This window comes from Sipha flava, unplaced genomic scaffold (genome assembly GCF_003268045.1).
Source record: "Sipha flava isolate LNK unplaced genomic scaffold, YSA_version1 193_pilon_pilon, whole genome shotgun sequence".
Taxonomy (NCBI): domain Eukaryota; kingdom Metazoa; phylum Arthropoda; class Insecta; order Hemiptera; family Aphididae; genus Sipha; species Sipha flava.
In genome coordinates, this window is record NW_020272753.1 from 255,476 (window position 1) to 281,843 (window position 26,368).

At 28.7% G+C, this 26,368-nt stretch overlaps 1 protein-coding gene across 5 annotated transcripts in view; it reads right to left on the reverse strand.

The window, feature by feature from the left end:
• The window catches only part of LOC112681637 (organic cation transporter protein-like), a 77,098-nt gene that overhangs the window by 38,778 nt on the left and 11,952 nt on the right, over window positions 1–26,368 (reverse strand). For 4 of the 5 annotated variants that reach the window (XM_025551887.1, XM_025551888.1, XM_025551890.1 and 1 more), the window contains exon 3: window positions 13,063–13,080. The exons of the other annotated variant lie outside the window; for it this stretch is intronic. In XM_025551887.1, coding sequence (XP_025407672.1) covers window positions 13,063–13,080 — 18 coding nt within the window. The remainder of the gene's footprint in view (window positions 1–13,062; window positions 13,081–26,368) is intronic. 5 annotated transcript variants of the gene reach the window in all.

Consider the following 26,368-nt stretch of genomic DNA (forward strand, 5'->3'; position numbering starts at 1 on the left):
ATTTATCAGTGCGCGCGGAAGTCAGATGACGCGGTGTGCCCGGTGGCAAGAATCTTAGCTGCGGATATACTGATTTATTTAATTTTCTCTCTTTCTCTCTTCTATAACGAGACAAAACTAATAAATAGATGCATTGTTTTCGCGAACAACCTCAATAACGGCCTGCCGTTTGAAGGACATCGAATATTAAAAGTTCCAAACTCAATAACCGGGATGCGTTCCAATCATATTGTCTGTTATTACAATATATATATATATATATATATATATGAGCAAAGCAATCTTAATAATACGGATATGGATAGTATGTATGTTTGTATACCATCAAAAGAGTGCATCCAAAGTAAAACAATATATTCGAAATAAATTGCACGTGTGCTCATGATATAGATATCTATACAAGTATATTGTCATTATTATATGCTACGAAAGTTACTTGTCTCTTTTACAATCACCCTTGCGCTGAAACCAGAGGCGGCGAAATATTCTTCAGTGTAATTAATGGTATATCCTTCGCCGCACTTCCGCGATGTTGATATATGCAGATAGAAATGAGCCTGATTAAGTTAGTTCCGAGAATCTAAGCCCCTAGAACAATGTCCATGATCCTTAGCGTTCCGATGGGTAACCGTAGGGTAAGCGCACCTCCCACGCGTACGGACTTAATGGCCGAGTTTTCAAGTAGGCTCCCGATCCCTTCTTTAGAATACCCTATTTCGTAGTAAAACTACACGCGTATATGCGATTCTTAATGCAAAAGGGTGTGCGGTGCACTTAGGATATTAGACGTTAGTCATCAAACTTTGAAAAGTCAACAAAGCGATATTTTTTCAAACTATCGCGCAGGCAACCGAATTAATTAAATTACAATATTGAAAGACCAAATCCACTGCAAACCAAAACCGATTGAACTATCCTCGTGTATCAAAAATATAAACCATAAATATGCTTGTTTACACAGATTCTACAATTGTCATATATTGTGCATGTCTGATTTTATTACAATGTTCTGACAGACAACTTTACCTGTAGGTACATGCATTGTCGATACCGGAAACTTGTAATACATCATTATTTAAATTACTTGTTTTTTTTTTTTTATAAATGCACCATTTCCTCGTTTTAAACACTGTTCTCTCGAGCATGTCACCAATTCAAAAATAAAAATAAAAAAATGGTTTTATTTCAGATATTAAGTCATTGAACGTTTTACGAGTTTCAATAGAAAAAAAATTGACAACCTGAACTGACCTTTCAGATTAATATTTCATAAGTTTCCAGTTACTTTTGAAAACTGAAATTATAGATCACTTTTCAGTAAAATATTTTAATATATATATTTTTTTTTTTATACAAATAAATAAAATTCATATATACTTTTGTCATCAATCAATATTATTATTATCTTTATCTGTCTTCCTAAAACCTTATATATTTTATATGCATCTGTGTTCAATATCTCAACGTTTCACTATTATTTTTTTTTAAATTATTCCCTATATACGAATATAATATTTGATATCCCATTAGTTTTATTTTTAATGCACATTGATCAACTATACTCAAACAGTATTACTATTGCGATAATCGTTTAGAAAATAAATGTTTTAGAATTAAATTAAGAAATATAATTCTCTTTTACTCGAAAATTTTCCAATTTTATTACATTATTAATACTTCATTATAATTAATTTATTCGTGACATAAGTTTTTTTATTTATTTTATATTTTTAATTAAACTTTTATCCAGCCTAAAACTTGTATCTCATTGGAGTCACTTAACACCGAACAATGCGTAAAGTTTCAACAAAACTTTCCAAACATACATTTAAGAACTCGCAATGAATATTGTAACGATGGTTGGTATGGTATATAGCTTTAGAAGTACAACAACCTTGTTCGGTTTTTTTTCAAAATATAGTTCTCCACGCAAAACCCGTAAGACCATCAAAAGTCAGTTTTTAACCTTCAAATTTTATTAGTAATCACAATAGTGACTGATATTATATAAACCATATACCAAATATGCAAATACCATATTAATTAATAAACGTTTAATCATACATAGTACATAGTTCAACATAACGTAAGCTCAAATATTACAAAAATCAATACTGTATTTAATTTACGTTGAAAATATATTGATACCTGATTTAAATTATTAGTGAAAAACATTAATACTATGAGTTCGACCTTAATCCGAAATAATAACAGTATGTTATGAATAATGAATGGGTATGTAGGTATAATATATTATTAAAATAAAGAGAATGCAATTAGGAACTATTACGTTTTGTTGTATGACATTACACTTATGAAAAATAATAATTCAACCTAACCTCATCGATGAACATCATATTTTCAGAATATTTACTTAATTTAAAAAAAAAAATTATAAATTATTCAATACATTTCTTATGGATGAGAAAAAATCGATAAATGAATTTATAAACTTAAATAAAAAATAAACATTAGTAGTCCATTGGCACAGCAAATAAATAGTATTGCTCTTTATTGCATACAAAAGATGTATCAAAACTAACTTGATGTCAGTCACTGGTTTCACAATGATCAATAAGTTAATTAGTATTATATTAATTGTTATTTTAATAGATCTATGATAGTAATAAAACACAATTTTACACAATTTCCGTCACACAATAATAATATTAATATATATATATATATATATATATATATATATATATATACTGAGATGCCCCAGGTACAGTTTTATTGCCACCCTTACACGTATACGTTAAAGACCTGCAAGGGCCAGGTTGACCCAAGTCAGTCCTCAAAATGCCCGGCCCGTAATGAGATTGGACAGAGTAGGGCCTTAAAAAAAATAATAAGGGCTATATCGGACTTTCGTTTTCGTAAAAATTTTCAAGCCGGGCCAGGCTGGACTTTTTTTGCAGAACTTTTCGGGCCAAGCCGGGCCGGACTCTCAAAATAATAAGCCCAAGGATGAATCAAGCTTTTTTTTTTGTAAAACTTTTCGAGCCGAGCCGGGCCGGCTCTCAAAATAATAAACCCAAGGATGAATCAAGCTTTTTTTTTGTAAAACTTTTCGGGCCGAGTCGGGCTTAAGGATTTTTACATCTGGCCGCGCTTAGATATTTTATGGATTATTTTTTATATGACAAATAATTGTTATTTAAAATATAAATGATAAATTCACATTACGACGTAGGAATAACCACGAATATTATGTAATTCGTGGAACGTGGGTACTGAGTAATGGGCAGTGCCGCAAAAACCGGGTGTGCAGAGTGTGCCGCACACACGGGCCCCAAGGCTTACATACATTTGGGGGGCCCCCTAGTTCCAGCTTGAAATAAACTACACTTAACAAACACACAATTATTTAATAATAAAAATAAATTTTTATAAAATTCAGGTTAGGTTGTTATAATATTTTAGAATAATATAATATTTATTTAACAATGAGTCCATTGAGTATTTGAGTAGGCATACAACATACCTACATAAACTACTTAAATAAATTTACTACATAAATATGTAATGAAGTATAATTTACAACAGTTATAGGTATTTAGTTTGATATATATACATATATCATACACCAACTGATATGAAATGTGTTTTAAAACCTAAAAAAATTGATACTTAAATTGAACAAAGATAAATCCTAGGAAGGGACCCTTACAATTACCACACACGGGCCTCCTATTTTGTAGTTGTGGCACTGGTAATGGATATAATAAAGTTATTTATATATCATCCGTAAATATGTCGTTAATAAGTAACAACACTACCAAAATATATGGCATACTATTAGCGGGGTAGAGGTACTTTTCTATTAGCGAAATTATTATTTCTATATTATCATAGCACCAAGTACCAATATAAAATAGAAACGGTAATTTGAAGTATTTAAAAAAAATCCATTGTGTTTGACTATGAAGATTGTTAACACAAATATAGGAGATTATACTATAGCCGGTTTCTCCTGCCTAGTTTTAATGTTCCACGTTAGTGTACCAGTGAACATATGTTGCGTACCTACATTTATTTGTTTGAATCAATATTATAAGGTAAGTTTTTTAATGTTATCTACATATTTAATATAAATTTGTAGTATTTTTTCATTTTACTAATTTATCAGTATTTATTATGAAAAGAGTAATAACATTAAAGAAAAAACTGTTGAGAAACCTATTGCTTTTTAAAATATACAATATACAAGCAGATTTATTTCGCCTTTCTAAAAATACAATAATAATCAAATTATTGTTTTAATTATTTGTTAAAAGAATTACCCAGGTAGTAGGTATCATAAAAATTTGTTTTTAAGATTATAATGAATAGGTAATTAAATAATATTGATGAATAATAAACAGTGACTGCTTTTAAATATTATTTTTTTATTTGATTACCTATATTATAATTTTTAGAAATATTATATTATATATATTTATTATTTATATATTTATATATTATATATTTATTATATTAATTTGAACATGTTTCGAGTAAGGTAATTTAATAAAAATGCAAATTGCAATGTGACAAATTCTCCATGTTTCGTCCAAGAAACTTACTCAATATACAAACATACGTTATATTTTATGAACTGACCTCGTGTACTCCACACTAAAATATACCGGATACCGCAACATTTATAGGCGACGTAAAATTACTGTGTCGTAAAAAAAAAAAAAGTTCCCAGAATGCATATAGATTCGATTCACGAGAACGTGTACCAATGTAAGAGTGATACAGAGAGAGAGAGAAGAAGCCGGAACAAAGACGTATCTAAAATTAATATCTCGATGTCGGCGCGTGTTAACAGTCGTTATGCTTTTTGTACAAGCGAGCAATCAAAATGATCATTAACAGTGTACGCTAATTGATATTTTATAAATTAAGGAAATTACCTACCACGAGTGTTCGACTCGCAGAAAATTGAACAGATATTCATTATCAACGTGTGCATGGGCGGGCATTAGTATTATTTCATTGTTTTACGAACTAACACAATGATCGCCCGAGAAGTCTCGTACGAATCGTAAGTATAGTGCGTTCATCAATATTATTTCCAAAGACAAAAAAATAAATAAAAAAAACTCTTTTAGTCGTATAACTAGGATACGGTACGGGAACACTGCACAACGTGCATGCATACTTAATATCCTCCTGCGGCCATAATTACCAAAACATTTCATGCTTATCTATGTGACACGCGGATCTCACTAGACGATTTAAAACGATTAATATTATTTTAGAAACTTAAAAAATAAATTACTTTTTATATTTATTTCATTTTTAATGTTCCTAAAGTGAAATGTTTTGTAAAGTTCTAAGAAAAACTTTTTATATATAAATATATCTTAAAAGGATTATTTCTTTAAAATCAAATATTGACTTTTTTTTCGCAGTTCTCCGCCAAAATCAACCATTCTGTGTACCGCCCCAGATGTACGATTAAAATAATGTATACTTCCATTTTCTACCCCAGTGAAAATTAAATTTTTTTAGTTATATAAATAATTCCGTTAAGGACCAAATCTACAATCGACATTATTCACCATACAAAATTAAATACTCTCTCATCTGGCACAGTAATTTGGTATATTTTATTTGTGTTCAAAAATATGTGATACAAAAAATTATTAAGTATACGATGAACATCAAAAATTTTCGATTTTTATATTCAAGAAATTTCTAGATTCCATATGACCCTCACACTTAGTTCTGAGAGTGCTATCAAAACCTAAACCAGAGGGATGTAATATACTCGTATATCAGGATAAATTGCCGTATGATTAATGCTTTAGCGTTTTTACCTCTCAATGAAGTATCCAGTGGAATGGATTATTTATACACAATAATTCCTATAGAACTATTGCCAGTAGCTAAATATTTTGATGACATCTATGTCAGTGGTACTAGTGGTACCTCAATGTTTTCTCCAATTTTGTGGAATATATTCGACGTCACATTGAATGGTGATATATTCCAATATATCACACCAATATTCCGCTTATTTCATTTATTTTGTTCAAAACACAGTAACCGTACCAATTTTCCGTTTACCAAATTGAATGATTCGTGTGAGAGGCTGTAAAACGGTTTTACCCGTATCCGTTACCTCCAATAAGAAAATTTAAAACGAAAATTAACGATTTATTTATGTTTGTTAAATGATTATTTAGATAGATTTTTACATTTATAATCATTACTTTTTTTTGCGTGAGTTGAAAATAATTAATAACTAATAGATAAATAACTGTACACTATGTATCGAATATCATATAAAATGACTGCAATGTATAAAAAGCTATAGATACCAATTGTAAAGTGATAAAATGTTATTATAAAGGACCATTCAAATAAATTCAAATTCCTGTAATTTGAAATCTATTGCAAACGATTTATTTTATGAAAAACTTAACATATAGGTAAATTGCGAGGACATAAAACTATTAGATGAGAATATAAAATAATTGTAATAAAACCAATAATATTGTAAGCAGGTAAATAGTAGGTAAATAATTAACAAAGTTGGTATGCAGAAAAATTATGAATACTCAGTTCCATTATCATGAAATACAAAACTATTAGTTTTATCACAGAATAGACAATAATTTATTTCGTAATTTATGGTTTTACCGTCATTTGAATACTGTCTATTATAAACAATTGCAAATTCAACATGACCAAACAGCTGTTCGTTTTATATAAGCTTTTCACACCGTGTATAAATTATTATTATTTCATTGTGTAAAAAATATTGTGTCTGTAAAATTTACAAAAATAAGTAGGCATTCGTTTCTTAAAAATATTAATTTTATTGTACTTGGTTGCAAAGTGCTAAAGTATAATAAATAAACAACATGTTAAATGTTATACTGTATCGAAAATCAATGATTACTTGGTGTTCAATATTTTGTTGCATTGTATAGAGAAATAAACATTTGCTTAAAAAACTATAATTAACCTTTTATTTGCACACCATTTATATTTCCGGAACAAACAAATAAAATTTTAAAATTATATAATTGGGTATTAAAATTTTATACTACCAACGGTGCGATAATACAAGTGGTAAATGGATAATTGGTACGGTTACTGTGTTTTGAACAAAAGAAATGAAATAAGCAGAATATTGGTACTATAAAATATTTGATTTTCAATGGTTCAAAAAATGTGTTCGAAATTAAATTAAATATGTTCAAAAAAGTAATATAATAGTAAAAAAATATGTCCTTATATGTAATAATAAAAAAATGTGTCCAAAATTAAATATAAATTCACAATAGTCAAAATTAAATACAAATTTACAGTAGTTCATAATACCTATTTACAATAGTTTCCCTATGGAACTTAAAAAAATATCCATTGTAATTTCTTTATTTACCTAACTAGTAATAGTTTCATGAAGTTTATATTGAAGTGAAGCATATTTTTTATTTTTTTTTCGAGGTGTTAAATTATTAGGTTTATGCCGTATACTTTCAATTCGCATCATAGATTCATCTTGTTGATTACATTGAAGAGCTAACCAAAATTATGGGTTGTCTGTTCCGACAAGCTTATTAAAATAATTATTCCACCCTTCATAATAGTTATTTGTTCGTTCACCACCATTCAATATGATGTCGAATACATTCCACAAAATTGGAAAAAACATTTGGGTACCAGTAGTACCACTGACATAGATGTTATCAAAATATTTAGCCACTGGCAATACTTCTATAGGAATTATTGTGTATAAATAAGCCATCCACTAGATACTTTATTGAGAGGTAAAAATTCTAAAGCATTAATCATACGGCAATTTATCTTGATATTTTTGTTATTTTTGTAAACAGAACTTAGACCTAGTTGTTGAATTTTTCGCCACATAGACTGGCATAAATGAAAAAACATCCTTTAATCTGCACACTATTACCAAATACATGTTTAGTGGCACATATAGCTCCTATTTCGAAATCCATCATGATATATTTTGGTTTTGGATTGTTTGAAGTTTGAATACAATTAATAACAACTTGTTGTAAAATAGTGATATACGTACTTTTTAACTTATTTGGTAAAAATTCATACACGCATGTAGAGATTTTATTTTTATACTTTCCTCGTATAACATAAATTTGTTGGAATATAGTAGTTGAGCACTTAAAAGTTCCATCCATAAACCAAGTTTCCATGTAAGATAAAATATTTAAAGCGAAATTAGAGAAAAAAATCAAAATTCGTGAATCAGCTTGTTTATTGTCAAAAATCAAAAATGGCTTAAGTTCAGCACCCATCGTAGTTGTCCACTCATCAGGAAGACAAAAATTTACATTTAATGGTTCATCGGGGAATTTTCTATGTCGATAATTTCGTATGTTACGTTTTATGGAAGACAAATTGCCAAGTGTCACCACTGTATCTTCAAAAATATTGTGCATGATAGTCGAAACCAATTGACTAGGAGTTTCTCGTGTGTCTAAGGCTCTTTTTTATATTATGTTTAATAACAGTTATTTCGCAAATTTCACTATTTGAAATGTGACTATGTGACACTATATTTGAATAGTTTATATACTGAAATAAAATTAATGATTTCACCTTACATTATACATTACAATACATACAATAATATAAATTTTTACTAATTTAAAACGTACGGGTTTAATTAAATTTGTTGTAATTTTTCCCGGACATTTTAATGACGTATTTTGTGAACATTTCCACCTAATAGTATTATTATTTTTCTTAAAATAACATACGAATAATTATTGTACAGCATTAGTTCATTTCCCTTTTCAGAACTTTCCATTATAATTTATAAGTAATAACAAAATTTACAAAATTGGAAATTATGTGCACGTGGCAATATGTTAAATGTTTATCAGTTGTACTAGTCGCATAAAACCCATGCAATATTTTAATTCATCGTTATCGACATTATCATTTTTCGTTGTAGATTAGATTAATACTTACCTACAAAGTCATGCAGTACTTATCTTATGTATATATGCTTCATGATTATTTTTATAGTTTAAGAAACCCTGGTGTTTAACGACCGTACCAATATTCCACGTTCGAAACGACCGTAATAATTTTCCGACAATCATTCAATTCATGAAATTACTTAAGTCACCAAAATGACTTATATGCGTACATATAATTTTGGATATGTCTAATCTATATGTCAATAGCGTAAGCCTTAAGTCGATTAACGACCACAACTGACTAGATGATGAACATAATAATATGATTGCGAAAAAAAAATATTGATAAACCTAATAACATACGTGAACACGTATCATTAAAGCCACTGGAAAAATTTTGTATTTCCGTTCCAACGCAGCCGATCGAGCGGACTTTAATAACATAGAGAACGAGACCAGCAATTTCGAAATCATTTCCGTCGACATAGCGTGATTTTTACGACAATTCTCTTTCTGTCTCATATATTTATTTTGGACGTGCAGTATTACTATCACACGATCACGTCATCTCCTCCACACGTGCAAACAATAATAATATTTTATTATTTTTACAATTTTTTTTTAATTTTTTTTGTCACGTAAACATTTTGTTGGTCACCGACTGCTATGTATGGCGGTGAATTCGTTGTACCGACAGCAGCGGAAGCGCAGACACGTCCGATGACAATTGTGGACAACGTTTCCTTTCCAATCATCACGATGACCGGTGAGGTGCAAGCATGCACATTCCAACGACCATTCGATTCCTTCCACCGGCTGCTTTTATTTCGCCAGTCCTAACAAGAAATGGACGATTTACGAAAAACACAAGCGACCAAAATCGTATGCGGTCTCCGATAACGTAGCGAAGCAGTTGTCGGAGCAGGACCCGTTTTCGAAGCGAGAAGAATTATGGTAGGACGATGAACTACCAGGGAAAGATGAGAGGCCAGGGCCAAAAAATAAGCAACTAAAATAAAGCAAGGTGATGGAGAAAAACCAATCGTCGAAAAAAGTTCGACCAACGAAGAACTTGTCGGAGGAAGACAAGTGGTCGGCTGGAACAGCGAAAACGGTCGGTGAAGGACTTAGCGGTCGGTGCCAAACGTCGCCAAAGGAGCCGGAGTACGGACGACCGCGGACGACCGCGGACCGTGACAACGAGTACACCCTATACCAGCGGCGACCGTCTCTCACCGATATGTAACGTTCAGCCACCGTTGAAGTTCAAAAAGCGGGAAACGTTCCAGGGCGACCGCAGCAGTAGCAGACAATCATCCTGCCCGGCCGACCGTTACCGCTGTTATTACCGATGATTACCGATGTTGGTTACCGTTCGGTCAGAATTGTCATGGTGAGCCGGCGGTGAGTTTGCGCGATAACCGACAAGTATACCACAGTGGTAATAACAGCACGGCACAGCGCTAATAATAAATATTTCGATTGCACGCGCGATCGCGTGTAACAATAATAGTATTGGCAATAATAATATATGTAATATAATAATAAATGTTATTACTATCATAACTTCTTGTGCATAATCATCATATTACACGTTAGAACTGTGTTATAATAATAATATAATGTTATGTGCGTATATGATATTATGTTATTCGGCACTGCACGAAAATCGAAAACATAATCGTCGTCGTCCATTCCGGTTGAGATAAGACTACTACGACGATGACGACGTACTTCGTACGATATTATTTATATGTACAACCCCTTTCGTTAGCCCACTCGAACGCGCAGAAATTTTCGTTTTTTTATATCTCCTTTTCGCGTGTTTAATTCCACTCTTGTAATTAATATAATTCGAGCCCGTCATGATCGGAATATTGTAACAAATTAACTTTAAAACACGGCTATATATATTTGTTTATCAATACTATAGATGCACATAGTATTACAAAAACGTCAGTACGAGACCAATAAACAGCCAAGGAAATAAAATCACTACACAAAAAAAAATTATCAACTCCACGTGTTAATAATTTTAATTAATTTTAATTAATACAAAACCACACGATAAAACGACAAAATGAATTATTTTTTGATTATGATTTTTATTTAATTATGATTACGAAAATAATATAATGTAAAGGTTGAACTGGTCGAAGAGACGTTTTTGTGGCGTTAAATAGAGTCCAAAGAATTGTCCAGAATCATCACCACGTTTACGTTTTTAATCCATTAAATGGATTGTTGTCTACCGGTTTAAAAAATAAACATTTAAAAATGATAAAAATAACAGAATAATCAGTACTGCGATTTTTAACAAACATTTTTTTAAAGGTGTATACAGATCTTCGATAGAAATATAAATATTAATTTATATATATTTTTATTTCTTCAATATAGTTAATCAAATAATTTAGCAAACGCAATCCTTTAATAAATAAACCATAAATTTATTTTTTCCCACTTAATCATTTAACTGAATTATTATTGTATAAATTCAGATTCATAATACCCCAGTGATATGAAGAATTATACATCAATTGTCGTCCAGTTATGACGTATTAAACCGCACTCAACTCGACTAGTGGCATGATAATGTTGTTGATCCTAATGTTAGTTCTGATTCATCACTGACCTCTAACATTTTAATCGTGGTTAGCAATAACAGTGTTGAACTCATTTCTCGTGAGGAAAAAAATGTATGTAATATATTCCCCATCCCCTTAGCTATCCTAATTACGTTCAATAATTATATAAATATACCCGTTGTGGATCCTAGGGGAGGTTATAGAGTCACTTCCTCTATGACCCATTATATAATATACTCATAATATAATGGTAATATGTTACATTTTAAATGTTTGTAAGTTTTTTATTATTGTCTTGAAATCATCTTTTATTTTGTAACATTCTATAATTTGTATAAAAAATATTGTTGGCAGAGGGCACACCAAGGGTTCTGTATTATAATTATGTTATATGGGCTTAAGCAATTGCGGTTACTAAACTAATTTCTAGAAACCAACCACCTTATTAGTATATTCCTAATAATATATTGTAACTGACCGACGACGACCACTGCATAAACAGACTGATGTTTTTGGTGTACTTATTTATTACTACATTTTAAACTATAATTAACAGGATTTGTGCTGTAAAGTAGCGTATTTCATCCATTTTTCATTCGCGTACTCCTTAACCTCTCGCCATTGCTTTACGTACCCCCCAATAAGAAATTACAAAATAAGTTTGATTGGAATATATTTTACAATTCAATTTTAATTTAATCCTTGGGGTTGTTTGATAACACTTAATTTTTTAAATCTGGTTCCACAGATGATAAGTAAACTCGAAAGTCTAAACTTACAAGAATTCTATAACGATATTTATTTTTAATGAACGTGTATGACAAAAAATACTCGTTATCAAATATTTCATAAATAATTTATTAATTAAAATACATAAATTTTTATATTTTTCTTCATTACCCTTTTTTCCGATTACCATTTCATTAAAATGTCGTATGCCACCAGGTATACGCATACCTCCGGGTGAGAAATACTGCTATAGATTGTAGGATGTAGGTTATATAAGTAAGACATATATTTGTACACGTTGTATATTTCTATTTTCTATAATATATTTAGATAATTACGTATTTTCTGCAGACGGATTACCCATCCACCAAAAATTTTGAAAAAGTAATTTCCAAAATAATACCTTCACCATATCACTACTAAATATTAATATAAAGATAAAATTCACTGTTGTTTAAAGCCTTAATTTCATGTACTGCATAAACACTAGTTATTTCAGTATCATTATTGTTAAAATACAATAGCAAGTGTTTAATAATAAGCCTGGAAGTATAATTCAATCAATTAATATAACATTTATATATACATATTGCCTATATCTTAGCTCCTCAACATGGTAGTTTTATACCATCTTGTTAACCAATAATAATAACAACAACAATCTAAACATTCATTTACATATTACAATTTGAATTTATGTACAAAATGTTTGATTGACAAATATTATTTTAAGTTAACAATTCATATATACATCTATATATTTATTATGAACCATATTTAGTCACGATAAACATTATATTATTGGTTTATAAAATAAATTTACTTTTACTTACCACTTATAATTTTTTCTTCTGTAAAAGAAATGTAAAAAAAAAATAAAAATAATTATTATAATACATAAAATTATTAAATATATAAATAAATATATAAATGTTATAATTAAATAATTGACTTAAGTTGCAAATTATTTTTTCAAAACGTTTACGAATTATAATATATTTAATTAGCTTAAATATACATGTATAATTTGAAAAAACCATTCAATATTTATTAAACGACATTCTGACAAGTCTCAAAACGACCAACAAACATTAAAAACCAAGAAATAACTAAAAAGATAATCTTACTTAGTCGTTGACTAGATGATTTCTAATTTTATGTATAAATTTAAATATATAAAAAAATTAATATCAAATATTTGGATTTTAAACTGCAAATAATCATAGTAGATCAGTAAATGCAATAATTTTACATCGCGATAGGTATGATTGGTTTTTGAAATATAATTTTGCGGCAGCTTGACCCACCCGGTGACATAACCTATTCGTGAACCACCAATTGACAAAAGTTAAACTGCCTCTGGACGTCAAAACGGACGTGGTGCAGTTGATAACGAAGTAAATATACAAAACGCATACTCATCGTATTTTCTGCATCTGTCGTGATTTACAAAGAAATTGTTTTATGTACACACTTTGATACATCGGTTATCATAACAATATTTTTTTGTATCGAGTGCATTTTCGAATTCGCCGCCGATTTTTACCACTGTACAAGCAAACAGTACCGGCGAATGGGTTGCTCTGAACGTGCGCGGCGAACGACCGCTCATCATCCACGTCACTAAATCGAAAACAGCCGCATCGAACGACTCTGAATAGTATAAATTAACCCATCTGCCCACTTGCACCACTATTGCGGCTACACGCGTAAGCAGTGAGCGTATGGAAAAATTTTAATAATAAACCCCACTGATGATAAGGGTAGATAACGTCCATCCAACATTTCGACTCGTTGTCGAGGGTGAGGAAAATAAATAATCAAAAAACCCATTTTTCCTAAAGTCCTTTGCCTTAATTGATGATAGCGCCGAGTGTCAGATCCTGTCCAAAAAAAAAAAAAGAAAAAAAAAACGTCGACGACTAGATTTGTGTGCAACACACAATATTATTATAATATTATCAAGGCATAAATGAATTGCGAAAACTACGTGATGCAATGCGATTACCAGAGCGCAATTCGATTTTAATTTAACGCCCCAAAACTTTGATCATAAATCTCGTTTACCATGCCACTGTCCTAGTATTACGCACCGTCTATGCTCGTGTGGCGACCAACAGAAATCTACCTTTTCATACAGTCGATGCCCTTAGAATTTTCATTAAGTAAGTTTACCAAGAGAAAAATAACGAACAGTAACGAAAATATCCTCATGACGGCATGGGTTCAACTTAAACAGTTTCCGCATCTTACATAGAGGATATTATATCTATATCTATTATATATATAAATTAAATAATAATCAAAAACCAGTTTTGTTTCAAAATACGTAACATTTTTTTTTTATTCTGTACTCCGAGCGGTCGAAGCTTTAAGATTTGTCGCATATAATTATTTTTCCGGATGAATCGAAAACAATGTTAATGACAGACCCATGTTTACTGACGTCCCGGTAGATATCACATTAAAAATGCACCCTCATAAAATATGGTCATGGTTTTCAATTTAATACTTTACCCCAGACAAAAATATTAATATATATATAATAATTTCATGTTTTCTTAAATATAATTTAACTATTTACAAGACCTATTCTTCATTGAGTTGCAAATACAGCTTATGTGTTCAAAAAATACAAATTAATATTTCTAAAAAAATAAATATTAAATATGACCATAAATTATTAATTATTTTAGTACTACATTTTTTAACGTTTAACATTAAGGGGATTGTAAACCATGATTTTCTTTCTCTTTCTCTTTCACACGCGCAATATAAGGATTTAGACGTTTTCTATTTCCAATGTACCGATTGATCTATTGATGCGATAAGGATTTTGAAAACTGATTTAAATTCATCATAAAGTCTTCTTTAGATCGACATTCCCACTTTTTTGATTTTATCTCCCAAAATTTCAAAAAATAGGATTAAAAAAATTGGAAACATAAAAATTAATTTTTAGGTATACTCGTATTAAACACAAAATTTAAAAAATGTAAGAAGGTCAATCTAAAGAAGACTTTACGACGAATTCAAATCAGTTTTCAAAATCTTTGTCGCTTTAATAGATCTATCGGTAGGTATGTTGGAAATAAAAAACGTCTAAATCTCTATATTACGCGTGTTATAGAATGAGAAAGAAAAGCATAGCTTTCAATCCCCTTAATGAATAAACTTAATAGTTGTATCAATGAAACTATTTATTCTTCAATGACCATAAAAACTAAAATAAATATTGATGCACTAATCTCTACGGTTGGACAATAAATAATAAAGCAATATTTTATTAATATATAAATAAATAAACAAATAGTTTGAACACAGAAATAAATGCTTATCATGGAGTATAAATATTTTATTATTAAAATGTTGATGATTTTCAAATATAAATTTAGTAAGCTATTAAATAATAAATTAATATTGGTCATTCAAATTCCATATTTATTTCTGATTAGACTTGAATGTTCCATTAGCAATATAACTGTGTTGCTAATAGAACATTTGGGTATTTTAAAAATTTCATGATTTAATGTATTTTTTTAATAATTTTTCGGTATTCTTGAGTAAACCTTTTTCAGGTATTATTACATGATGTTAAATTATTTATGACATAATTTTTAATAGATTATAGATTTTTGACTAAAATTCAATTAATTATTTACAGAATATTATTCTAGATTATTTATCACATCTGAGTAATGAAAAACACACAATTACGATGAAATTTTTTTTATATACATATAATTGTTGATAAAATAAATGACAATTGATTTATAAAATAATACCTAATGCCTACGTTATATTTTATAATATTATTTTCCTTTCAGATTAATGCTTGATTTATAGTTTTAGCGCTATCTAACGATTTATACATAAACTATTAAAAGCATTATAATAACAATTCACATTAGTTATACTACTAGGTCCGCTTATTACGATGCCGTATAAAACGATATTCCGAAAAAAAAATGATTCCCATCAATGTATTTGGTCGATTTCATATCTCAGGTGTACTTATTTTGGTTGTATTAGTTTTACTTATAATATACGAGTATAAAATATAAACTAAAATGTACAGTATTGCAATAGTGTTTATGTTTTTAAAATTCTCAAATGTTTTTACTTGAGTTCTTGAATTTGAAATATGAAATTTGAATATAAATAATTATATTTATATAATATAATATAATATAATATAAATAATTATATAATAATAATAAAAATTTGAATATGAATTTAAATATTATAGAAGTTGTATTTAAAAATCTATAATTGTATTATATAAATATCATGTTTAATATTTCTTAAATGATAAAGAAATGTAAAGTTATATTAGCATCTACACAATGTATCTTAGTGAGGCTCAGTAATTTGTAAAAAGATAAAAATAAAAAAATAAAATAAAATAGTTATTATTAAGTTATGAACAAGCATTAAGTTTAAATGAAAATCAATAGAATCAGCTTAATAATAATCGTTTGGTAGAATAAAATAAACATTTTTGTAAAATCAATATGAAAATATGCTATAAAAAAATCAATTAAACTATTTTAAGTGAATGTCACAGTTCTTTATCTTAACGATGCTCGATTTGATTAACGACAGCGAGCACGCGGTTAATTGAACCGTTGAAAAAGGTTTACGTTGGTCGGAGACGATTTCTTGTGTCGACCGATGACGGTACTATTATCACTGCTCCCCGTGCAAATAATATTTAAATCGATATTGATAATCAACATTTACGCCAGGTATTATGTTAATAAATATCAATCGTTTTGTCATTGCAATCTAAACTCAATGACGAGACAATGGAATAGATAGCCATCTGTCAAGACGATGACATGTACTGGGTTTAAAGTAATCATGCACTTTTGGGCGTCAAAAGTTCTTTGGAGCGATCGGCGCGTTCGTCGCCAGATCACGAAATCCATCTCGAAACCCGTTCGACAAGACAAGATTGGAAAGGAAAATGTACTGTTACGCATAATCTCATACGCGCAGATAATGTACAAAACGTTTTGGTTTTTCGGGATCCGTTCGGGAAACGATTCCCGTACGGAGAAAAGGTGTACGGTAAAATTGATAGTAACAGCTCATCTTAGACACGAATCTTTGACGGCGCCCAATCGATATGACTCCGAGCGATTTCTGTCCACTGAACGCGAGACGCAATAAATGAATAACTCCTACGTGCCCGGTACATCGTAGGACATTATTACGGTGAACGACCAGGGAGGGCGCAGGCAAATATGCCTTTGAATATTTCTAGTCCAAATCCAAATATGGTGTATTATCCCTTGGTGAATGTTGTTGAAACCTGTCGGTAGAATTCCAGCCGTGTAGTGGTTAAAAAAAACCCAAAGATGATTTTCGTTCAAGGCGATAACAGCATCCTAAAATATTAATACCCCTCGGGCAGATCGTTCGACCCGGGTATAATGTACGACTATAATATTATACTTGGATCACGTTTAACCGCGGTGGTACTCGTGAAAATATCCGAAACAAAAGACTGTACCATAAATAATATTCCAGAAATAAATATCCGCGAACGAAAATATTCCCAAAGACGTAGGAGCCCGGAAAATTTCGTACGATAATGGAATGTCACGTGTAAAAATGAACTTAGCGCACTTGGACTTTACTGTAATTTATTGTTACTTAGCAAGAACTAGGTGTTTTGGACTTCTTTTCGTTAAACATGTTAATAATACTGTTTTCAATTTACATTACGTTATCATAATAATATTATACCAATAAATCTGCTCGACTGCAATTTCTCAACACTTGGTGTACATTAAATTGCGTTTCCGCAATGAGTAAGGCGTCCGTGTGCTAACCAAACGACAGATATTGAAAATAATATAAAACACTTTAAGACTGATATTTTTATTTTTTTTTACCACTATTATTATTATTGTTATTATATTTTTTTTTTAATTAACGATTTACAACTATTATTGCTATAATATTTATTTTGCATATCACGTATTTTATTTAAACGGACAATAAACATACTTTATCGTATTACCGTGTACCTATATAATTATAATATTAATTATAGACCCACGACGATTACCATAATAAATGTCGACACGTCATGTGTAGTTCCTTACTTTGTTTTCAGTATCTAATTATTGTATCCCGTTAAATAAACGAAATAACCCTATAACCGTTTGATTCGAACATAAATGATTCCCAATAAATTTTGTAAGAAGAGTGAAATTAATTAAAGTATTAATGATTCTCCCAGGAAACTTTAACTTATACGAGTGTTATTAAGTGTGTATGATACACAAAAGCTGATATATACGTAAACATTTTAATGACTTCTGTTAAACATTTGTTAAAACACATGTAATTTTCTTATTTATATAATTATTGCAATATAATGTAGGCACTGTATAAAAGGTTAAAACTAATACTATATTGACGAATCTTACCATTTGTCCAGGTGCATGAAAAAAAGATTAACACGGGTTTTTATGATATTATCAATCGTTTTTAAAAATCAAAATATTAATATTTCTCGATTAATGTTATTTTAAACTATAATATAGCAGGTATTTGTGAATTACGTTTTTAATACATTTAAAAAAAATCGTCTACAATTTTTATAGAACTTTTATATTCATTAATTAAATGGCAACTATTTAATACACAGTAAGTATGATATAGTAATTTTTGCACTTTTGTTTTTTTTTATAGAGATGACCCATAATTTCGTTTAAACATGAACAAATTAATGAGTAAAATATTGTATAATTATCTTCTCAAAGAGAACATACACTTGTAAATATTTCGGTTCTCAATCATTCGAAACAATGACGGGTCGGCAAATATTAATAACGTTTAATAGGCACAGCCAATGCATAGTGTTTACAAATTAAAATTAATCAAATCTACTTTTCATTCCATTGATTAATAATATAACCCGTGGTAACGCTGTTCAATATATTTATCCGTGACGCTTAATCACTGTCTATATCTGTGACAGCTGTGTTGTGTTTATACTTATTATACGGTCATAATTTGGATAATAAATTATATCAACATGGTTTTCTACATAACTTCTAAATTACATTTTTCTACTCTATTGGCTTTTTTTTTTTTTTGGAATTTATTAATAAAAATGCAATTAAATTAACTAATTAAGTACATAAGCGTTTTGATCATTTCACTCTAAACTTTAACTTGTAAATTAGTGCATTTTTTAACTAGTTAACTAGGCGACACAAATTTCGCCCACTGATTATACTCTGTCGAAAATATTTTAAAAGATTGGGTGAAATAATGCAAAACAAACGTGTAATACTATAATCGTACTATGGTATTATACATTGACTAATTTGAGAAAAACATTTTTTGTTGCCCAGTGAAAATTCGTTATAAAATCCACTGTTGTAAATAGATACATACAACAAATAACAATTCTCCGTTCAAGGTACTATAACATGAAATTAGTTTTCAGTGCGTTTATGAATATCTCTAAAACGCTCAATAGTTTTACATTGACGATAATATTCCCCTAAGTTAAGTTTTCATTCTTGGTTTCCGTAATTGTAAAATAATGACGTACTATTATTTCATTAAACAATCGTAAATCAAGATATTAGATTTGGATTATCATTGTAATAAGAAAAGTCATTAACTTTCTCTAACCCGATGCAATAAGTATTTTAAGAATATTTTTTAACGGTCGTTAAAAATAAATAATACTAAAATAGTTCTAAGAATTTCAAAAAGTATTTAATAAATATCGTATAAGCACATTGATATTTGAGAATTATCTTGAGATTTAAATATGAACATGTGCATTAAAATTAATGTAGGTCAAAATATATACAGTATTAATTATTTATTCATAGAATATTTGCATAACAATATATAAATTATGAAATGATCAATTTTAACAGATTAAAATTTATAATTATATCATATTTAACGGGTGATGCTCTGTTTCGGTAGGCTATCATTCCCACGTTTAATCCGTTCAAGACAGATAAGTTATATCATATTTCAGACACGACCCGTCCAGAAGAACTAATTTAAAAAATGAGTAATGAATTAACATCATGATTCTGATTATCTTTTTTACCTCAATCGGTGTAACATTTAAGTTGCTCCTCCTATGAAATGAAGATAATTACATTTTTTACTAACTTTATGTACTATGCGAATCGAATAATATAATTACATCCAATATAACTTTGGAAGATTAAAGTATTATTATTATTATTATTATTATTGATAAACAATGTACTAAGTAATATGTCCGTTGTAAGCAAGACAGCGAAATAAAAAATTATTCAAATATTAAATCTATGTATTATGTTTTCAATATTATACCTATTACCATTGTTTATAAATTGTATTTCAAATAATCAATGCTATTATAAATGAGTCACGGGTAATGAAATATATCAAATTCTTTTTTTAACATGTAAATCGAATTGAAGCACCTTCGAAATAACCTTCGTTGAATTACAGGTGTGTTTAATTTTACTTTTCTTTGACATTTATACGGGCCCCCATTTGTACAACATCAAAACAATAATTATCAACCAACGACTGAAAAAGATTTTGCCATATGAAAGAAAAAAAAACCAACGACGGATTATTAATTTTATATGATATTACTATTATGTAAATATATAAAACGAAACAATAATTTTTATAGAAATGTATATTATACAACTTCTAAATGCCATTAAAAATACAACACTGCCTTAAAATATCAAATTATAGTCACGTTCTCAAAAAAAAAAAAAAAGACTAGTTACATTTAACCGTAAACTTGTTTTATTGTTCGGTGTTGTTTGCACATAAAATGTACAAAACAACGAATCTTATGAAAGGTAGTTATCAACAACAAAACTATCCAAATGCCCATGGATAATCTGCAACTTTCCAAGTGAAATTAAAATAAGAACCCAGCAGCTTTATCTTTTATATTAACCAAGTTAATTCAGTGGAAACTTAAGAATATCCGGACAATGTTGGATTGTGTGCCTACTATAACACTCATAACACGTATACCTAAACTACAAACTAAATAAATAATATATTAACTAAACAAATTTGTTTTGATTTTAATAGCTTACGATTTTCATTAGAAGAGTTAAATATTAACATATTAACATTAATATTAAATCATTAATAAAAATGTAACATTGGTATAAGTTTTTACCTTAGGCTAATCTTAATGTGTTAAAAACGGACAACAGTTTATTAGACAGCACTCGACTCGTGTAAATTACACTAAACTCAGCTATTACTTAAAATCTGATATAGTGTTACAGTATATCAAAAATTGTCATCAAACTCGACGATCTTTTTATGCTTCGAAAGTTTGCTAATCATCGTCAGTCCATAAAATATGTTTAATAACCTTAATTAACGAAGAATCTCACACCTAAAGTTGTAATGCTGATAAATACTATTTCACTGTTTACCAGACCATTATAACACAGAAAATACCTTCTGTAGTTGGATATGTTTCCTATATATTTATCAGATTACAAACGAAAACAATTAAAATTACATTTTGTCATTTATTAATCAATTATCGCTTATTTAGTATACATAGTGAATAAACTACTGGTTAATTTCTCTTACGATAAGAAAAAAATTATTTCAATGGTATGCAGCGGTAATGCAAATATTACAATATTTAATGAGTTAATTATTATCAATAGTTCGCGGACCCTGAATCACAAGGTAACACATACATTATTGAATGACTCTGGAATTTGGCAGAAAAAAAGTATGACGAAGAAAAAACAGAGCGTTTCCATCACCGAGGTAACCGAAATATTGATAAACTACAAAATATAACACAAAAGCTTGGTATAGTAAAATTGTAGGTGTCATATTTATAAACGAGAATGTACCTATCACTAAAATAAAAAAATTAATTTTTTAAATATATAAATTAAATTTGATTCCAATAATTAATCATTATATAGTTGTTAAACTATGATCATAATATGTATGTCTTAAAAAAATTTGTATTCAACTAAAAATATTAATACTAAATTTCAACGGTAAATGTTAACAAAGCATTATTTTACAATTAAATTACATTTTTCAAATAAATTCTTATAATTTTATTCTGTATTCTGCATTATTTAAAGATATTCTAAAAATTTTTATTTTTCATGTATAAACTACTATTAACAAGGTAATAATAAGATTGTTTATCTTTATTTATTTCTTATAAAATAATGCCAAACAGTAAGGGCTGCAATAAATTTAATATGTGTAAATGGAACTTTGAAAAATTTTGTAAACACCCACCCGCTAACTCATTTAATCTTCACTAAAATTCGCATTTTCTTATACAATATTAGGTTAACATTTGTTTTCATCGAAAATACTCAACAGTCAACTATAAAATTAAAAATATTATTAATTAAAATAGTTAATAATTTCTGTAAATACATAATGTCGATCATTTATTTATTTCACAATGTTTTTAAAATAAAATCATCAAACAAATATGAACACTGGTTTTTAAATTTTAAATTTTAAGTATACAAAATTATTACCACTGAATTATATGAACGTATATTCGTAATAGCATCAAATGGCATTTAATTAATCAATATCAGTATTCACTATCCAGTATGATTAGTTATAGTATCATTAAAGTTATTCGATATGAACACAGCGAAAAATCCAAAAATAAAGTATTCAACAGGTTTTATTTTAACAGGCGGTACGACCCAAGTTGGGTAGTAGGAAAAATCAAAAGAGCAATGGACTTTATAAATATAGGCACCTTACAAAAATATAATTTTCCTTATAGAATGATTGAATATCTACTGAGTAATTGAAATTTGTTGTATCTTATAAGCCCAACCTAGTACCTAATAATAATAATAATAATAATCTTTGCTACTTCGACAATTGATGAATCTATGAAATTTAAAGTTAAATAGTGGTATAGGTACGTATAACGGAAAAGATACGTATTTTTTTTTTTTTATTTTTTTTTTTAATATTTTACCACGCGATGGTCAAAATTCTAAAATTTCAATATATAATTTATTTGGGGAAGGGGTCAGTATTATAATCCAAATGAATTTCATAAAACAAACTTTTCAGTGTATTTTGGCAGTAGGTAAAAATCCTTAGAATAAGCCCAGGTATTCAAAATACACAAAAATAAAACTAATAAGGGAAACTACTTTGAATTTTTAAAAAGCAATTGTCAAATGTCCTGCATTATCATAAGTAAAAATATATTTGGTCAGGCCCAAGGAAGCCATGCAAGATCAACCTTCCTGGTCTTAACGATTAACACAAGAAAACAATTTTGTCAAGTGAAGCTCTAAACAATATGATAAATAAAACGAATTACAAGAAAAATATTAAATGTATCACCAAAAAATTGTTTAAACAGTTCATAGAAATTTGAAAAATTGGAATGGCAAAATAGCTAAATTTTTTCAAATCAAAGTGCAACGTTAAATTGTACGTTAATTCATTAACCATTACTTCTACAAACTAAGAATACGATAAATTACTTAAACGATAGCAAACTAATACAATTCTAAAAATGAAACTTCTTAATATTTTATTTCAGTTCTAAAGTAAATATAACATTTTCTGAGCATTTTAAATAAATTTAAGCAAATAATTATAACGAATTAATTAACGATTACGATTTGAAATTAAGTTTATTTATTCAAGTTAAAAAAACATTAAATTAAAAAAATTTATGTTGAATAATATTTTTTGTAAATAATTTATAACGATATCAAATTTATACATTTATTTAATCTTAAATATTGAAAAATTACTATAAAAATTTGTGAAAAGTATGGTTTATTTTATTTATTTAAACACACATACCATAATAGAAATTAACTTTTTAGTACATAAACGTACAATTAAGTAACTACCTTGAAAAAGTTTATATTTTATCTATGCGAAACAAATAATGAAAATTTTTAAAAATGTAATACCATAAACCATTTTTAATTCGTCTAACTAAAGAAGTTTTATGCATTGTTTGTTTTATGATCGTTTGATTATAAGGAGAAAAAAACATTAAAACTGACAATTATTATTTATTTGTTGAGATCCCAATTTTAAATGAAAATACAACAAATATTTCTTGAAGATTCGTTTTGTTGTGATTAAATTTAATACTTTTAAATATTCACTATCAGAGAAATGTGCGTTTACTTATCAAGGATCACTCAAGTGTGTACTTTAATTTATAATAGACAATAGGAGAATTTCTGTTTCATTTTTCATTTTTAATAGCAACATAAAAGTTTTATGAGACGACTTATAGTATAACAATAAGTAAATAAGTATCTTGCCTACTTAATATATCTTTACTAAAATAATGAAACAAATTAAAACAATAACATGACCTTCTTAAAACTCTAAAAATTAAATGATATAATCTTTTCTTAAGTGCTTAACACTTCGTAAAAAAATACAAACTAGTTAGTACTTTCAAGTTTGATATTTATAAAGGTTTATTTATTATACGGAATGCATCGATGCAACATTGTTATATTGAATTTGAACTTATACTATTTTACGTATATTTTAATTAAAATTAGTTTAATCTCGATTAAAATGAAATTATATTTCGTCGTAATTGATTAACAGCTACATTTACCACTGATTTAGAATATATTCGATTATTAAAATATATTATAATAATATTGCGAGCGCAAGTAGATATTATTATTTACAATATCTGATATATATTAATGAAGGCAAAAATAAAAACGATGTACCGATGAAAATGTAAATAATTAAAATTAAAAAACGAACAATAGCTATTACAAAAGCTCAGTGTTTATAAATTAATTATCATTATCATATAAATACAATAAAAATGTTCAAAACTTATAAGTTCTTAGCACTGGTTTTTTAACATAAGTACTTCTTTCTTGAAAGCAAGAAAAACAATTAGCAAAAACGTATGATTATACATATATCTATCGCAGCGTAGAAAAGAAAAAAAATCTATAAACAGTGTTGATATTTGGTCAACTTGATCTCATGATACGTAAAAATTCGTTAGCAATAGAACATTTAAGATTTAGAACTCGAACATGTACGTTTCCTATGCCCGGTCATTGTAAGTCTTCAGAAGAGCATGCACGCTTTATTTTAAAAAACAAATTAAAAAACAAACTAACAAAGTATAGCACCACATGTATAACACGCCTCCAACCAGCATATTTGTATAAATATTGTTATACAACACAAATATATTCATAATCAACCCGATAAAATCATGACTTCCCGGCCAAGGACAACCGGGTCGCGTGTAGTGTTAAGCTTCGTTGGTTCGTACCTACATGGACCAAGAGCAGTGGCAGGACCAAAAACACGCTCGTCCTTTATTGTTTTCGCAAAACCCGCATCGTTGCCTTGATCATGCGTTGGCTGTTTAACATCATGCGCTATGAGACGATATTATTAATTGCATTTAGTATAATTTTAATTTTTTTTTTCAAACATTTCTACGTCATTAATTCAAAACAAATATCTACTAAATAATACGTAGTACGTTCGCAGGACCGCGATACAGTCGCACGCGGCGAACGTTACGAGTTAATTTCAGAATCTCACGGATTGCGCAAATGGTTTGACCGCGGTAAATACCTCGTCTTGAAGTAGATACCTACGGTTTTTTCTCTGACTGAACTCAACCTTTTCCGGTTTCAACGAGTTTATTTCGATATATTACCTACGTCTCGTACAGTCCCGGACAAACCCTCGAATTCCAATTACAAAACACATGCAAACACCCACGCGTGCGAGCGCCTAAACACACGTGTACGAATTTACGTTTCTATGGTAATTATGCGCACATCAACTGCATATATCTCGTACGATGTATACAATTAAACGGTTCAAACGCTTCCCACTTGGATTACGTCCAATTCTACGTGTAATTTATACAACGATCCGATGATTTACATAACGAGATATATAATGGTTTGGTGTTATTTAATACGATATTCAATCCTATATATTGTTGTTATTATTATTGTTATTATTATTACTATTTCACGTATAATAATTGTATCTATATCCAATATGTATATTATGTATGTATTAAAAGTATCTCCTTATTCAATGAAACTCTCTGTATAATCT